The sequence below is a fragment of the Schistocerca gregaria genome, chromosome 5, assembly GCF_023897955.1.
Source record: "Schistocerca gregaria isolate iqSchGreg1 chromosome 5, iqSchGreg1.2, whole genome shotgun sequence".
Classification (NCBI taxonomy): Eukaryota; Metazoa; Arthropoda; class Insecta; order Orthoptera; family Acrididae; genus Schistocerca; species Schistocerca gregaria.
In genome coordinates this window covers 465,640,328-465,659,603 of record NC_064924.1, presented here as the reverse complement: position 1 = coordinate 465,659,603, position 19,276 = coordinate 465,640,328, and the positions used below count along the sequence as shown (strand labels likewise).

The window sequence follows — 19,276 nt, the reverse complement described above, 5'->3', positions numbered from 1 at the left end:
TGAATTTGTGGCGGGAAAACTGCCTTAGACGACACTGCGAACACCTCGTGGTTTATGCAAGATGGTGCCCGGCCACATCGCACGGCCGACGTCTTTAATTTCCTGAATGAATATTTCGATGATCGTGTGATTGCTTTGGGCTATCCGAAACATACAGGAGGCGGCGTGGATTGGCCTCCCTATTCGCCAGACATGAACCCCTGTGACTTCTTTCTGTGGGGACACTTGAAAGACCAGGTGTACCGCCAGAATCCAGAAACAATTGAACAGCTGAAGCAGTACATTTCATCTGCATGTGAAGCCATTCCGCCAGACACGTTGTCAAAGTTTTCGGGTAATTTCATTCAGAGACTACGCCATATTATTGCTACGCATGGTGGATATGTGGAAAATATCGTACTATAGAGTTTCCCAGACCGCAACGCCATCTGTTGTTGACAATTGTAACTACTGTAATTTCTATAGTTTGTCTGCCTGAAAATGTACTGTTGTCCCAAGCATATTGCAACAAACGGTGTATTTCTATCGCTGCTCGTTTAGTTTGTATTGCCGTTTCAGATATACCGGTCATTTTTGAAACACCCTGCATACTCAATGGTGTGCTGATAATGGCATCTTCGTCGCCTTAAAGGCATTCTAGACTAATAACAAATCACCACGTCCAATCTTAAATGTATCTAACGCTCAAGACTGTTATATGGTGTATTTAAAGTAAAGCTGATTTGCATCCTCATAGTGGCGCTACTAGAGCCATTCTTATGCGACTGGTGTGAAATATAAATAGGTATAAATATTAACAGACACCAACTTTTAGATGTATAAATACCCCTACCAACTTTATCTTACGTCGCACAACTCCTCCTTGTTGTTGCAGTTTTTTTCTCCACTAGTGTAATTTCTTATCCCATTTCTCAATTAGGAGAGTCACTTTTTATATTGTGCAGTTTTTTCTGAATTTACAAAAATTGCTCCCGTAAATTAAGGTTCCTCCAGACGCGAAATGGACTCGTGTTCGGGAGGACGACGGTTCAATCTCCGCGTCCGGCCATCCTGATTTAGGTTTTCCGTGATTTCCCCAAATCGCTTCAGGCAAATGCCGGGATGGTACCTTTGAAAGGGCACCGCCGACTTCCTTCCTCATCCTTCCCTAATCCATTGAGACCGATGTACTCGCTGTTTGGTCTCTTCCCCAAACAACCCAACCCAAACGCGGTAACATGTTCCAAGGTCAAATGAAAACGTGACGGAACGAAAAACGCAAGTAAAATGTTTATTGTTTCAAAAATAATCGCCGTAACTGCTAATGCATGTAACCCACTGTGAGACATGAAGGTTTGCAGTTGCCTTCGGAACCATGATCGTACTCAGGCGTGCACATCTTCGTCTGAAACTAATCAGCGGCAACGGGCTCCAAAAATATGGAAATCGCATGCGAAGAGATCGGAACTGTATGGAAGGTGGGTAATAAATTCGCAGTGACATTTCTACTACGTAGTCGAAACAATGTCGGCAACACATAAGAGAAATCATGTAAGAGGCTGATAATCTTAAACAAGATCTACACTTGCAGTTCATGCAATACGTGCAACGTCTTAAGATTGAACCGCAATGCTGTGTAAAAATGTGTAAAATAGTATTCAGTGTGACACTTTCAGATGCTTCGCAGTTGCTCCGTCGTTTGGTGACACTCAGTTCTAATCTTCGATGCGATGGAGAACAGTTCGTATCTACCTACATGTACGATAAAGTTTATATTCTGACATAAAAAAGATGTTTTACCCTCGGCATATATACAGAGGATGTATGTGGAAGTTCCGGTCTTAAAACACTGAAGTCGATTCTGTCTCGGGCAAACACTGGTCTTCGTTCCCTCCACGTGTACATATCGTTAGCGTTTCTGTGGAACAGCGCGCACCCACTGTGCTGCCGTCGACCCCACGGCAGCTCTTCTACCACTGAAACCTGTGCAGGGACCACCATAAGAAAAGGAACAGCTGTAGTCTTACCGGCATACCAGTATGCTATAAAGTAAGGACCAAATAAAAGGATGACATATGGATGACCTAGCAAGGAGCCTCGCTGTGGCATATCGGGATAAGATCAAGGGGTATCGGGCAGTGTATTGTATTGGACAAGAGCTGTTACAAAATTCTAGCGCTAATCGAAGTACCTGTCGCCCAACTGCCGTGTGAGCTATGGAGGAACAACACTATTCACGCGATTTTGAACGACAACAACAATACATTTCAGAGTTGTAACAAGTTATCTGCTCCTCTTGTTGTGGTCTTCAGTCCTGAGACTGGTTTGATGCAGCTCTCCATGCTACTCTATCCTGTGCAAGCTTCTTCATTGATGTCTCAGAACATGTCCTACCAACCGGTCCCTTCTTCTTGTCAAGTTGTGCCACAAACTCCTCCCCAATTCTATTCGATACCTCCTCATTAGTTATGTGGTGTACCCATCTAATCTTCAGCATTCTTCTGTAGCACCACATTTCGAAAGCTTCTATTCTCTTCTTGTCCAAACTATTTATCGGATATGTTTCACTTCCATACATGACTACACTCCATACAAAAACTTTCAGAAACGACTTCCTGACACTAAAATCTATACTCCATGTTAAAAAACTTCTCTTCTTCAGAAACGCTTTCCTTCCCATTGTCAGTCTACATTTTGTATCCTCTCTACTTCGACCATCATCAGTTATTTTGCTCCCGAAACAGCAAAACTACTTTACTACTTTGAGTGTCTCATTTCCTAATCTAATTCCCTCAGCATCACCCGACTTAATTCGACTACATTCCATTATCCTCGTTTTGGTTGTTTTGATGTTCATGTTTATCCTCCTTTCAAGACACTGTCCATTCCGTTCAACTGCTCTTCGAAGTCCTTTGCTGTCTCTGACAGAATTACAACGTCATCGGCGAACGTCAAAGTTTTCATTTCTTGTCCATGGATTTTAATACCTACTCCGAAATTTTCTTTTGTTTCCTTACAGATTGAATAGCATCCGGGAGAGGCTACAACCCTGTCTCACTCCCTTCCCAACCACTGCTTCCCTTTCATGTCTCTCGACTCTTATAACTGCCATCTGCTTTCTGTACAAATTGTAAATAGCCTTTCGCTCCCTGTATTTTACCCCTGCTACCTTCAGAATTTGAAAGAATGTATTCCAGTTAACAATGTCAAAAGCTATCTCTAAGTCTACGAATGCTAGAAACTAGGTTTGCCTTTCCTTAATCTTTCTTCTAAGATAAGTCGTAGGGTCAGTATTGCCTCATGTATTCCAACATTTCTACGGAATCCAAACTGATGTTCCTCGAGGTCGGCTTCTATCAGTTTTTCCATTCGTCTGTAAAGAATTCGCGTTAGTATTTCACAGCTGTGACTTATTAAACTGATAGTTCTGTAATTTCCACATCTGTCAACACCTGCTTTTTTTAGGATTGGAATTATTATATTCTTCTTGAAGTCTGAGGGAATTTCGCCTGTCTCATACATCTTACTCACCAGATGGTAGAGTTTTGTCAGGACTGGCTCCCCCAAGGCTGTCAGTAGGTCTAATGGAATGTTGTCTACTCCCGGGGCCTTGTTTCGAATCAGGTCTTTCAGTGCTCTGTCACACTCTTCACGCAGTATCGTATCTCCCATTTCATCTTCCTCTACCTCGTCTTCCATTTCCATAATATTGCACTCAAGAACATCGCCCCTGTATAGACCCTCTATATACTCCTTCCACCTTTCTGCTTTCCCTTCTTTGCTTAGAACTGGGTTTCCATCTGAGCTCTTGATATTCATACAAGTGGTTGTCTTATCTCCAAAGGTCTCTTTAATTTTCCTGTAGGCAGTATCTATCTTACATCTTACCCCTCGTGAGATAAGTCTCTACATCCTTACATTTGTCCTCTAGCCATCCTTGCTTAACCATTTTGCACTTCCTGTCGATCTCATTTTTGAGACGTTTGTATTCCTTTTTACCTGCTTCACTTATTGAATTTTTGTATTTTCTCCTTTCATCAGTTAAATTCAGTATCTCTTCTGTTACCCAAGGATTTCTACTAGCCCTCGTCTTTTTACCTATTTGATCCTCTGTTGCCTTCACTATTTCTTCTACTGTATTTATTTCCCCCATTCCTGTCAATTGTTCTCTTATGCTGTTCCTGAAACTTTCTACAACGTCTGGTTTTGTCAGTTTATCTAGGTCCCATCTCCTTAAATTCCCACCTTTTAGCAGTTTCTTCAGTTTTAATCTACTGGTCATAACCAACAAATTGTGGTCAGAGTACACATCTGCCCCTGGAAATGTCTAACAATTTAAAATCTGGTTCCTAAATCTCTGTCTTACCATTATATAATCTATCTGAAACCTTCTAGAATCTACAGGGTTCTTCCATGTGTACAACCTTCTTTCATGATTCTTGAACCAAGTGTTACCTATGATTAAATTGTGCTCTGTGTAAAATTCTACCAGGCGGCTTCCTCTTTCATTTATTAGCCCCAATCCATATTCACCTACTACGTTTCCTTCTCTCTCTTTTCCTACACTCGAATTTCAGTCACCCATGACTATGAAATTTTCGTTTCCCTTCACTACCTGAATAATTTCTTTTATCTCATCATACATTTCATCAATTTCTTCATCAACTGCAGAGCTAGTTGGCATATAAACTTGTACTACTGTAGTAGGCGTGCGCTTCGTGTCTATTTTGGCCAAAATAATGCGTTCACTATGCTGTTTGTAGTAGCTTACCCGCATTCCTATTTTTTTATTCATTATTAAACCTACTCCTGCATTACCCCTATTTGATTTTGTATTTATAACCCTGTAGTCACCTGACCAGAAGTCTTGTTCCTCCTGCCACCGAACTTCACTAATTCCCACTATATCTAACTTTAACGTATCCATTTCCCTTTTTAAATTTTCTAACCTACCTGTCCAATTAAGGGATCTGACATTCCACGCTCCGATCCGTAGAACGCCAGTTTTCTTTCTCCTGATAACGACATCCTCTTGAGTAGTCCTCGCCCGGAGATCCGAATGGGGGACTATTTTACCTCCGGAATATTTTACCCATGAGGACGCCATCATCATTTAATCATACAGTATAGCTGCATGCCCTCGGGAAAAATTACTGCTGTAGTTTCCCCTTGCTTTCAGCCGTTCGCAGTACCACAACAGCAAGGCCGTTTTAGTTAGTGTTACAGGGCCAGATCAGTCAATCATCCAGATTGTTGCCCCTGCAACTACTGAAAAGGCTGCTGCCCCTCTTCAGAAACCACACGTTTCTCTGGCCTCTCAACAGATACCCCTCCATTGTGGCTGCACCTACGGTACGGCTATCTGTATCGTTGATGCACGCAGGCCTCCGCACCAACGGCAAGGTCCATGGTTCATAAGGGGGGGGGGGGGGGGGCTTGGGGCTTTTATTCTTGGTTTTATAAAATGCGATAGTGGTGTGGATATATTTAGAGAAAAAGCTTTGTACGAAGCATCTTCAAGAGCATATTGGCTTGTTTAATGATGTTGTTTTTACTAGGTTGCCAATGGACACACTGGGAAAAAGTGTATGTAAAATGATATTTCAACGGGAGATGTTATAGTTGTTAAGTGATTAGTTAAATTACTTCCAGATCTCAGAATTATTGGATAATTAGATTCTCGAGCATTTGCTGAATGGCGATCTTTCTGGCGGACACCTGTCACACTCACGTGACCATCAAAATAGTCAAACAAACAGGATTTTAAACGATCATTAAGTAAGCACGAAGTTCGACCTCAAGATTGAACTGTTTCATTGGGTAATAGATTCCTGCTGCTACTTAGACCAAAATAAGTGCCAATTGGTGGACATCACCTGAGATCCCGTGGGCAATGAAGTGCTTTTCAAGGTAGCCAACCTAGTTAGCCCATGGGCTGTGCCTTGTTGCGAATGCCAGGAACAGCGGGGACACCATCCGGAATCCCTTTACCAACGAGTCGATGTCAGACAACCTATAAGCATTCACGGTGCCGTGGTAGTGATGGCACCTATCTTCTCTAACACCAGCTCCTGAGCCTTTGCGCGTTTTGTGGAGTCAGTAGGCCTTGAGTGCTCACGTCCATAGATGTAGACATACTGGAACAAGAGCAACCTTTATTCTGCCAGAAAGTTGGAAAACACACGAAGAAACACCGTGTACATGAGGCGTAGCACAAGCGTGCAGAGTGAGTACACAGAAAACAATGTCAATAAAATGGTTCAAATGGCTCTGAGCACTATGGAACTTAACAACGAAGATCACAGTCCCCCAGAACTTAGAACTACTTAAACCTAACTAACCTAAGGACATCACACACATCCATGCACGAGGCAGGATTCGAACCTGCGACCGTAGCAGTCGCGCGGTTTCGGACTGAGGCGCCTAGAACCGTTCGGCCACCGCGGCCGGCACAACGTCAACAACTGAATTAGCCCACAGTATATTCAACGCATAGAAACTTATGTCTAGATAGACAATGGAAAGCAAGTTTATTAAAATGAACGTAACATTCAAGTTGTCCTTCTTCGGAGCATAGTTACACAATGCATTCCGATAGTTCGACAGTAAAGTTTCTCTCTTGCAAGTGAATAAGGTGAGTGATTCTGGTGGACTGTCAGCGACGGATATCTGAATCACGGTTGCTAGAGTCAAAGTACTGGTACACGAGGAAGTAACTGTCACTAATTACACGAACACTTTGTCTGGCTAGAGATATTAAATGCCGGGAGGTTGATGCTCTAGAGGGCAAGTCTCAGCGTAGTAGAGGACGAGTGCTAGTGATTCCGCGTAGCGGCGGAGGCGAAGATCCCGGGCTGGTAGATTGGCGCCAGACGACAGGTCGCGGGAGGAGCCCTGTGAGCTCGTCCGTGGAGAACCGACTCAATATAGGTGTGTGTTAGCCCAAGTAACGTTGAGGCTCCAGGATAAGGAGAGGCCTGTTTTGGGTCGCGTGACCCTCCGGAAGCGAACACTGATGTCGCTGCAGCCTGTTGACAACGTGTGCGCTCGGAGCTGAAGAAGCGGTGTTCGGCGTTGTAGCCGCTGCGACTGTTGTCATAGTCCACCCACGATGCAGCACTATTATGCGGGATGGGTATGAGTCCTGTCATAGGGCATAGTTAACAAACACAACTATAAATAAAAATGAAAAATGTAGATCAAAAGTTAATAAATTAAATTAATTTTTCTATACCTACACATATAATAAAACTGTAACAGGCCAATTTCCGTACATATTTAAGAGAACTTGAGATGAGGGGTGTTTATACCTGTAATAGAAGGCAAAACAAATTTTAGAAGTTTTGTTTGTTTGTGTGTCCGTATGTTTGTACGCGCATCACGCAAAAACTACTGCACAAAATTCGATGCGTTTTTCATTGTTGCATCGTTAGAGATCTAACTTAAAATTTGGTACATGTTTCATTTTGATACGCCGCCTAGAGGCCAAGTTATCAATACATGCGAAGTGTTTTCCTTAAGTGGGTCAGTAAGGGGAAATCGGAATCCATAGGAGTTAGAGGTAAGATTCCTTAGGAACCTTTAGGTGCTGATTCTTTTAGAACAGTTTTGCCATAATCAAAATTTTGGTTAAGCGTGAGTTGCCCATGAAAATGAGTAAAATTGGTAATATTGTTTCTTAACTGGAGCAACTCTCTTTAGTGTAAGGATAATTTCACTACTCAGAAGAAAAAAATAGGAGCAGCAAAAGTTTTATAAAGCTAAATTAAATTCACCATGACTGGAATGATAGACTCCGTGAAAAATTGTATTTTCGAACGCTTTTGTCATTATAATAATAATGTTAACAGTTTAATGCCGTTATCCCTAGATATTGTTGAATTCATTTTCGAATCGCGGTAATTATTATCGTTGATACATTTGCCGAGTTGGCGCTTACTGCTATCGTTGATGAGTTTGTCGAATTAACACTAAAAATCTCCGTTGCGCCCTTTTGACATCGTTGCCTTCAGTTGTTTGTATCTGTTTTTCTCACCGATAATAAACGTTACGATTTTTCAAAATTCATGCGGGTTCTAGTTCAATGCGGACTTCAACAGAAAATATTGGATGTTGTGTTACAGTGTCGAACAATATAAGACAAATTATTTCAACTTTATCTTGTAAGATGAGAGCCAAGTATCGGAAGACAATGAATGGGCATAAGTGTTTTAAGAAATTAGATTCCCTGTTGAGAAGTTAAGATACGTTATAGCAGGAAGTAAAAAAATAAGATCGATATCTGGAAGAATCCAAATAACAATCTACACGTTAAAGTGACGTAGAAGCAAAAATCATTGTGGGAATTACCGTTGAGCATCATACCCGACGCAAATGTGTCTCAGAACTCCAGGAATATGAGACGCTTCCAATGTTCTAAAAAAACGCTGCATCCTCCAGCCCCTCCAAGACAGTAAATTACAAGAGGGGTTTAAGCATTTGTATGTCCAGCCTTTTAGCAGGAGGCCTCTCGGACGACGGCCGTTTACTATAGTGACAAAAAATAAAAACACCTTCAGTTGTCCTTATGGTTTTATTTTATTTTGTCGCTACCAGTTTCAACGCTTCATTGCGTCATTCTCAGGCCTGTATGCATAAAACATTAAAGATAGCATTATCAACTTATCAGTCATGTTACCATTTTCATACATAATTTATTTCAATGAAGCTGTGACTCATATTTTTGATACTGGATTGTGAAAACAAACCTATCATCGAGTGAGAACAACTAAATAAGAGAAAAATTTGATAATATTTTGGATTTTGTTCACCATATAGGTCCCATCATTTTGTCTATTAAAATTTTTACGTCAAATTATTACTGCACAAGTGATTTCCTTAAATCGCTCCAGGAAAATGCCGGGATGGTTCCTTTCAAAGGGCACGGCCGACTTCCTTCCCCTTCCTTCCCTAATCCGATGAGACCGATGACCTCGCTGTCTGGTCTCCTTCCCCAAACCAACCAACCAACCAACCATTACTGCACAAAGGCACCAATTTTCGTCAAAGAAGTCGTATTTCTTTCGTATTTAGTTCGCCATATTGAATCCGCCATTTCTAGTCTCTCAGTGCAGGTATCAGATCCTTTATCATCAAGGACAAAAATCCCATTATAGCGATTTCTGTCCACGATGACCAATGTTTTGAATTTTCGCCAGATTTTAGCAGTTCTGGTCCTTTGTACAGAATCTTGGTTACTGCTCCATGGGATAGTTAACTCACGAGCTGAGCCACTATGCTGGTACTCACTTAAAGTCAGATATATGCACGGTGGCAGAGAAGAGAAACGTTCCATTACCACCTTACCGTTGGTGCTTTAATGTGGATAGCTTGCTTGCCACCTTAGCTTCTCTGACTGAAGCATTTCCGCGACTTCCCGGCTCTGGCGAAAGTCAAGGGGATGCGCACTGCATGGATATTAGCTGCATCTTGACGTCACAGCACTAGCCAGAATTACTTTTGAGATTGCTTAGAACTGAGCCCCTCGGCCCTGACGGACGTCTTTTGTTCCCGTGACATTTTAATTAAGCGTTTTTTGTTGGAATGCGCTGCTCCCGCGCCACTTCCCTAGTTATTAACCGCATTTCTGAAGGAATTGTCCGCGACAATGCCAACTGCGTCTTCCGTCTGTGACGACAGAGAGCAAAGTTGCTGATCCTTAATAAACACTTAAACAGCATTTGAATTATTTTTATATAGCTCCTTACGCAATGAAAGGCTAAGTATATGAAAAGGCCTCGAAGATAAAGTCAGAGAACTTAAGAGTTCATACGAAAATTTACTGACTGACTGTCTTTCTGCCCTAGCACCGTTCGCGAACGGAACAGGCAAGGGTGGAAAAGACAGCAGTGCCACAAGTTTCCCCGCCGCACACCGTAAGATGGCTTATAGAACCTAGATGCACTCATTCTAGGTTTTTTTCATGGAAGCAGGAAGTCATCGTATCCCTAATGGCTTTTTCTCTCTTTTTTTTTTTTTTTTGCTTTAATTTAAGCGCATCTCAGCGGAGACTCTAATCGCCAGTTTCATTTATTTAACAGCTAAAAACACAATACACAATTACACTATTATTATCAAATAATGCCGTTAGGACACACACACACACACACACACACACACACACACACACACACACACACACAAATTATTAAAAAAGATTTCGCTTGTATAATGAACAAATGAACACACCTTTAAAATGTATTATTTCTTGTTTAAGAGTCATCTTAATTTGTGGTGTATCCTCCAGACGCACATCCACTTATATCGTTTACAAATATAGCGCCTGATGAACATTGCTTATGTTCTGATAACAACGTTTTGATTGAGATCGGTGACTAACACTGCAATTCGCCAAGTCCCGTAACAAAGCATTGATAAAGACTAAATGCCCTGGTTACTTACAGAATAGGTTGCTGACATCCTCCTCTTGTCAGCAAGAGTACCTTTCACTCGAGTATTCCCTCTTCAACAATATACACACATCAAAAAAAGTTTTGCATCACTTCGGTTCCGAGAGTTCCGGAACCTGTACGGAAAACTGGAATAGAGATCAACATAAACATCATTTCCGACCTTTTTATTGCACATGAAAACCAAACATTTCATACAGCGAGACCTTCAGAGATGGCGGACCTTATTGCTGCACACACAGGTACCTCTAATACACAGTAGCACGTCCTCTTGCATTAACGGCGGCCGCGGTGGCCGTGCGGTTCTAGGCGCTTCAGTCCAGAACCGCGGGACTGCTACGGTCGCAGGTTCGAATCCTGCCTCGGGCATGGATGTGTGTTATATCCTTAGGTTGGTTAGGTTTAAGTAGTTCTAAGTTCTAGGGGACTGGTGATCTAAGATGTTAAGTCCCATAGTGCTCAGAGTCATTGGAACCATTATTGATCTTGCATTAAAGTATGCCTATATTCGTCTGGCATACTACCCACAAGTTCATCAAGGCACTGTTGGTCCAGATTGTTCCACTCCTCAACGACGCTTCGGCGTAGATCCCTCAGAGTGGTTGGTGGGTCAAGTCGTCCATAAACAGCCCTTTTCAATTTATCACGGGCATGTTCGATAGGGTTCGTGTCTGGAGAACATGATGGCCTCTCTAGTCGAGAGATGTCGTTATCCTGAAGAAAGCCATTCACAAGATGTGCAAGATGGGGGCTCGATTAGACGTCCATGAAGACGAATGCCTCGCCAATATGCTGCCTACATGGTTGCACTATCGGTCGAAGGATGACATTCACGTATCGTACAGCCGTTAGGCTCCTTCCATGACTACCAGCGGCGTACGCTGCCCCCAATATAATGCCACCCCAAAACAGCAGAGAACCTCCACCTTGCTACACTAGCTGGACAGTGTGCGTAAGGCGTTCAGCCTGACCGGGTTGCCTCCGAACATGTCTCCAACGATTGTCTGGTTGAAGGCATATGCGACACTCATTGGTAAAGAGAACGTGATGTCAATCCTGAGCGGTCCATTCGGCGTGTTGTTGGGTCCATCTGTACCGCACTGCATGCTGTCGTGGTTGCAAAGATCGACCTCGCCATGGACGTCGGGAGTGAAGTTGCGCTTGATGCAGCCTATTGCACACAGTATGAGTCGTAACACGACGTCCTGTGGCTGCGCGAAAAGCATTATTCAATATGGTGGCGTTGCTGTCATGGTTCCTCCGAGTCATAATCCGTACGTAGCGGTCACCACTGCTGTAACCCTTGGGCGGCCTGAGCGAGGCATGTCATCGACAGTTCCTGTCTCTCTGTATCTGTTCACTGGGAACCAAACCACACAATAACCCTACGTTCGGTGTGGAGCGGCGGTGGGGTGGGAGGACTGCTGTAGCCTGTTGTGGGGTTGTGAACATCTACATCTACATGACTACTCTGCAATTCACATTTAAGTGCTTGGCAGAGGGTTCATCGACCCACAATCATACTGTCTCTCTACTATTCCACTCCCGAACAGCGAGCGGGAAAAACGAACACCTAAACCTTTCTGTTCGAGCTCTGATTTCTCTTATTTTATTTTGATGATCATTCCTACCTATGTAGGATGGGCTCAACAAAATATTTTCGCATTCGGAAGAGAAAGTTGGTGACTGAAATTTCGTAAAAAGGTCTCGCCGCGACGAAAAACGTCTATGCTGTAATGACTTACATCCCAACTCGTGTATCGTATCTGCCACACTCTCTCCCCTATAACGTGATAATACAAAACGAGCTGCCCTTTTTTGCACCCTTTCGATGTCCTCCATCAATCCCACCTGGTAAGGATCCCACACCGCGCAGCAATATTCTAACAGAGGACGAACGAGTGTATTGTAAGCTGTCTCTTTAGTGGACTTGTTGCATCTTCTAAGTGTCCTGCCAATGAAACGCAACCTTTGGCTCGCTTTCCCGACAATATTATCTATGTGGTCCTTCCAACTGAAGTTGTTCGTAATTTTAACACCCAGGTACTTAGTTGAATTGACAGCCTTGAGAATTGTACTGTTTATCGAGTAATCGAATTCCAACGGATTTCTTTTGGAACTCGTGTGGATCATCTCACACTTTTCGTTATTTAGCGTCAACTGCCACCTGACACACCATACAACAATCTTTTCTAAATCGCTTTGCAGCTGATACTGGTCTTCGGATGACCTTACTAGACGGTAAATTACAGCATCATCTGCGAACAGTCTAAGAGAACTGCTCAGATTGTCACCCAGGTCATTTATATAGATCAGGAACAGTAGAGGTCCCAGGACGCTTCCCTGGGGAACATCTGATATCACTTCAGTTTTACTCGATGATTTGCTATTACTACGAACTGCGACCTTCCTGACAGGAAATCACGAATCCAGTCGCACAACTGAGACGATACCCCATAGCTCCGCAGCTTGATTAGAAGTCGCTTGTGAGGAACGGTGTCAAAAGCTTTCCGGAAATCTAGAAATACGGAATCAACTTGAGATCCCCTGTCGATAGCGGCCATTACTTCGTGCGAATAAAGAGCTAGCTGTGTTGCACAAGAGCGATGTTTTCTGAAGCCATGCTGATTACATGTCAATAGATCGTTCCCTTCGATGTGATTCATAATGTTTGAATACAGTATATGCTCCAAAACCCTACTGCAAACCGACGTCAATGATATAGGTCTGTAGTTCGATGGATTACTCCTACTACCTTTCTTAAACACTGGTGCGACCTGCGCAATTTTCCAATCTGTAGCTACAGATCTATCGGTGAGCGAGCGGTTGTATATGAGTGCTAAGTAGGGAGCTATAGTATCAGCGTAATCTGAAAGGAACCTAATCGGTATACAATCTGGACCTGAAGACTTGCCCGTATCAAGCGATTTGAGTTGCTTCGCAACCCCTAAGGTATCTACTTCTAAGAAACTCATGCTAGCAGATGTTCGTGTTTCAAACGAGAGCTATGGTGTGGACGAAGCCTCTCTTTCGTTTCTAGGTCCTCAGTCCCACACAATACAATACAACATTCTAGATAACTGACTAATTTTTGTAACATCAACCGACATTGCCTTGTGTTGCAGGTATTGCGAAAAGCTGAGAGCAATGGGAAATGTGTGTCGTTATTTTTCCGATGGCATGCAGGTCTACTGTACTATTATATGATAATGGCATCACCCCATTCCAATCTCCGGGTGTGAACTACTCTGGAGCATTTCATTATCAGGAAAAAGAAAACTCGCATTCTATGGATCGAAGTGTGGGTTGTTAGATCCCTTAATTGCGCACTTAGGTTACAGACGTTAAAACAGAAATGAATTAATTGAAGATAGGTACAGTGGGAATTAGTGAAGTTCGGCGGAAGGATGAACAGGAGTTCTGATCAGGTGAGCACAGAATTTTAAGTATGCAATCTAATAGCGGGAATTTAGGAATAAGTCTAATAATGGCGTAGAAAATAGGAATGCGGGTCAGATTCCATAAACAGCATTGTGAACACATTATCGTAGTCAAGGACACGACGCCAACACCCAACACAATAGTACAAGTTTACATGCCATGATGAAGAAACTGAAAAATGAATAACGAGATAAAAGAAATCCGTCAGATATTTAAGAGAGAGTAAAATTTAATTGTGATAGAGGACTGGAATTCGACAGTATGAAAAGAAAGAGAAAGAAAAAAATAGAAAGAGAACATGGAATGGGGGAAAGGATTGAAAAGGGAAGCCGCATGGTAGAATTTTGCGTAGAACAGAATTTAATCACCGCTAACACTTGGGTTAAGGGACATGGAAGAAGAATGAATACATGTAGGAGACCTGTGGACAATAGATAGTTTCAGATTGATAATATAATAGTAAGACAGAGATTCTGAAGTCAAATTTGAAACTGTAAGACATTTTCAGAAGCAGATGTGGACTCTGACCACAATTTACAGATAATTTGGACTCTGATCACAATTTCCAGGTAGTTAATTGCAGATTAAAACTCAATTGCGTAACATAGGAAATTAAGGAGATGGGACCTGGATAACTTGAACGAAGCAGAGATTGTTGACAGTTTCAAAGAAGCAGTAGAAAGCAGTAGACTGAATAGGTGAAAGGAATGCAGTAAAACATGAATAGGTAAATTTGAGAAATAAAATACTCAAGGCGACAGAGGGTCAAATAAGTAAAAAAGACAAGACATTGAAGAAATCCTTGGACATCACAGGAGATATTGAATTGATGCAAGGAACCAGCATTAAAAAAAAAACATGTGAAGCAGGTAGAAGAGAACACAAACTTCTATAAACGAGATTGCCAGAAAGTGCCAAATCCCTATGCAAGAATGGTTATAAGAAAAAAAAAATCTGTTGAAGCACGTATAAATAAAGTAAAGATTCTGCCTATAGGAAAATTAAAGAGAAAAACAGTACTAATCAAAGAAGGAAAAGATCAAAGGGAAAGGATTATATTGAGGTACTATATAAGGGGAACGAACTTGAAGGCAACATTCTAGAAAGGTAAGAGGAAGAGGACGAGATGGGAAGAATAAGAGCGTTGAAAGACTTATGTCCAAAAACAAGGCGCCTGTAGCAGACGACTTTCACTCAAAACTACTGATACCCCATGGAGAGCCAGCCATGAAGAAACTATCCCGCTTGCCATGGAATATTTATACCCAAAGACTTCAAGGAGAATGTAATAATCCCAGTTCCAAAAAAAGAAGATGTGAATATTACCGAACCATTAATTTGATAAAGCATGGCTTAAAAATACTGGCACGAATTGTTTGCAGAAGAAGTTAAATGCCGGTAGAAGCCGACCTCAGGGAATATCAGTTTGGATTCCGGAGAAATATAGGAAAACGCGAAGCAATACTGTCCCGATGACTTATCTTAAAATATAGACTGAAAAAAGTCAAACCGACGTTTATGGCACTTGTAGTTTTAAAGAAAGTTTCTGACCATGTTGGCCGGCCACACCCAGTGGCCGAGCGGTTCTAGGCGCTACAGTCCGGAATCGCGCGACTGCAACGGTCGCAGGTTCGAATCCTGCCTCGGGCATGGATGTGTGTGATGTCCTTAGGTTAGTTATATTTAAGTAGTTCTAAGTTCTAGGCGACTGATGACCTCAGAAGTTGAGTCCCATAGTGCTCAGAGTCATTTGAACAATTTTTGACTATGCTGACAAGACTCTTTGTAATTCTGAAGGTAGCAGGGGTAAAATACTGGGCGGAAAAGGTTATTCATAACTTGTACAGAAACTAGAGTTCAGTATAAAAGTCGAAGGTTGTGGAAAGGAAGCACTGATTGCGAGGGGAGAGAGACACGATTGTAGCCTACTTCGGATATTATTCAAGATAAACATAGTGCAAGCAGTAAAGAAAGAAAAGAAAAATCTGGAGAAAAAATTAAATAAAAATTCTGAAATTTCCTGACATTGTATTTCTGTGAGAGACAGCAAAGGACCTGGAAGATCAGCTGAAAGGAATGGACAGTGTTTGAAATAGATTATAAAATTAATGTCAGCAAAATAACGGCAACGTAATATAGTCGAATTAAATCAGGCGACGTTGAGGGAATTAGATTACAGACAGATACACTAAAAGTGGTAAATGAGTTTTGCTATTTGGGCAATAAAATAATTGATAGCCTAAATAGATAGGACATAAAATATCGACTGACAATGGCAAGGAAAGTATTTCTGGAGAAGAGAAATTTGTTAGCATCGAATATAAATTTGTTACGAAGCCTCTTCTGAAGGTATCTGTCTGGAATGTAGCCTTTTAGGAAATCGAAACGAGAACAAACGAAAATGTATGCTTTTGTAATGTGGTGCTACTGAAGACTACTGAAAATTAAATGGCTAGATCGTGTAATTAATGAGGCGGTACATCTACATCTACATCTACACATATAGTCCGCAAGCCACCATAAGGTGCATGGCGGAGGGTACCCCGTACCACTACTAGTCATTTCCTCTCCTGTTCCACTCGCAAACGGAGCGAGGGAAAAAAGACTGTACGCCTCCGTGTGAACCCTAATTTCTCGTATTTTATCTTCATGGTCTATACGCGCGATGTATGTTGGTGGGAGCAGTATCGTTCGGCAGTCAACTTCAAATGCCGGTTCTCTAAATTTTCTCAGTAGTATGTACCGAAAAGAACGCCGCCTCCCAGGGATTCCTACTTGAGTTCCCGAAGCATTTCCGTAACACGTTTTGTTCCAACCTACGGGTAACAAATCTAGCAGCCCTCCTCTGCAATTGCGAACAAAAGAAATTTGTGGCATAATTTGACCAAAAGAAGGGATAGGTTGATAGGAAAGTTCTGAGACATAAAGAAATCATCAGTTTAATACTGAAGTGTGTGTGGTGAAGGAGGTCAAAATTGAGGGGGACCAAGAAACGATTACAATAAGTACGATCAAATGTAAGTATATTGCAGTAGTTATTTGGAGATAAACAGTCTAACACAAAATGGATTAGCGGTAGGGCGTTGCATCAAATCAGCCTGCGGATTGAAGAGCAAGAAAAACAACAACAAAAGTGAAACAACATCGTTCTGAATGAAATTTGCATTTCACGCATAACTGTAGTGTACTTCCTTGGCCAGACATGTCTGTAAGATTATGCTCCGGCAGAAGCTGATTGTTCGTCTGAGTTAAAATTGAGACATTTTTTCAATATTGCGCGGAAAATTACATATCTGTGTTGTGTGTTACGTTACGGCGTGCCCCGCCACCCTCTCACGGAGGCGCCTCTGCCGTGTTGCAGGTTTTACTGGGACCTGTGCATGCTGCTGCTGCTCGTCGCCAACCTGATCATCCTGCCCGTCGCCATCTCGTTCTTTAACGACGACCTGAGCACGCGATGGATCGCCTTCAACTGCCTCTCCGACACCATCTTCCTCATAGACATCGTCGTCAACTTCCGCACCGGTGAGTACACACACGCGCGCGCTGCCGCCGAGATAGCAATCTGCCATTTCTTCCGCTCGCTGAGCTCGTCAGTAGTAACGCACGTCAGCAGGAAAAGCCATTTCGTGCGTGCGTTAAATGCGTTTTGTCCCGTTAACCTCTTCCAGATGGTCGCTTGCAAGGGAAGCTCCCCATCGCAGCCCCCTCAGATTTACTGGTAAGAGGGGCCAGCGGACAGCCTGCCAAAAACTGAGCAGAGATCAAGCATGAAAACAGGGAGAAGGTGTACTGAATTGTGAAAACAAAAATCAAAATGGAAACAGTGAACGGTCCAAGCATCACGGGTGCAGTATTGAGGGATGCTAATCAGCAGTGTGGTCGTGGTTTTGGGATCTAAAGCGGACGAGCCGGGTTCAAAACTCCCTCGAGCCATTTTTTTTTTTTTTTCACAACCTGACCATCCGGTCATTGACATGTTTGTTCTCTCTCTGTAGTCTTGGTAGCTGTCATACTATATATTGGCTGTAGAATATGAGTGATAAGAACACGTTACCGCCGCAATTAAATGAGATGAATAGTGCGAGCAGGCGAGATACCACAGAAATGAGAACGACAAATAAACAGGTCGAACTAAGTCACAACGAGGGAATCCAAGAGTCAAAACTTCCAAAACTGAGCGCAACTTAAAAAACGTTAAAAACATATGTTTTGATAGAGCGCAGGGAAACAGTATGATTGTAAAACTGTTGCGTTCATTTGTTCCAGCTTATGTGACAGACTATTGTGTTTTCATCATTTCCTTGGGAGTGATCACTTACACATTCACACGAGCACCTAAATCGTGCAAGAAGGCATATCTCACTCACTTTATCAGGTGTACAAATTAGGTGCGTCGGTAAGACATTGCTGTCATATGACACACGTACTGTCACCAATGCCGTGTATGACACACCAGACGTGTTTTCCGGTGGAGGATTCGGCTGACTTGTCGCCTTGTCACGAAAGGTTTGCGGTTTCCATTCGAAAGCTACTTCCTTAGGGCTGCTAATAGAGTAGTTGCGCAGAGTCAACTGTCGTTATAGGTCCCTTCCCCCTTCCTTACACCTCGCTGTCGAAAACGGACGTCACACCACGACACAGGCACAAATTTGAATGCAGCGAACAGCGAAAACAAAATAATTGATGTGAGGGGCTTTGCGGATGTCCCATGACACCCGTTCAAGTTCAGTGTAGAGCCGTTGAGCCACTTTTTTTTATTACAGAAAAATATGGCTCTGAGCACTATGGCACTTAACATCTATGGTCATCAGTCCCCTAGAACTTGGAACTATTTATACCTAACTAACCTAAGGACATCACACAACACCCAGCCATCACGAGGCAGAGAAAATCCCTAACCACACCAGGAATAGAACCCGGGAACCCGGGCGTGGGAAGTGAGAACGCTACCGCACGACCACGAGATGCGGGCTTTTATTACAGAGAACAATTAACCCTCTGACCGAACACAATGAGCTACCATGCAGGCATCCCCACTTGGCAGTCCAACACCGTGATCACTTAACCACGTCGCCATCTTTCTGGCAGGTTACCCTCTATTGCTCTTCTATTTGAGCCATTCAATGTTTCTGATTCTTTTTTTCTTCACTGCTCGAGAGACATTCTTCCTAATTTCATGCTTGACCTGTGTTCAGGTTTTGACTGGCTGTCCACTGGGACCTCTTACCACTGAATCTGAGGGGGGGGGGGGGGGGGGGGGGAGTGCTATGGGGAGTTTCCCTAAGTTTAATGCCACATGTTTCCACAAAGCAGGTATACAACGGAAGATTTTCACGAAAGTTTCTATGCTGTACGAAAACCAAAAAACAAGTGATCCCCTGCTATCTGGAAGTACATCTCTGATC

The 19,276-nt window shown here is 42.7% G+C and overlaps 1 protein-coding gene across 3 annotated transcripts in view; it reads left to right on the top strand.

Moving 5' to 3' along the window:
- Positions 1-19,276, top strand: part of LOC126271925 (potassium/sodium hyperpolarization-activated cyclic nucleotide-gated channel 2) — a 2,360,296-nt gene that overhangs the window by 2,055,255 nt on the left and 285,765 nt on the right. For all 3 annotated transcript variants that reach the window (XM_049974334.1, XM_049974335.1, XM_049974333.1), the window contains one exon: positions 17,230-17,393. In XM_049974334.1, the coding sequence (XP_049830291.1) occupies positions 17,230-17,393 (164 nt within the window). The remainder of the gene's footprint in view (positions 1-17,229; positions 17,394-19,276) is intronic.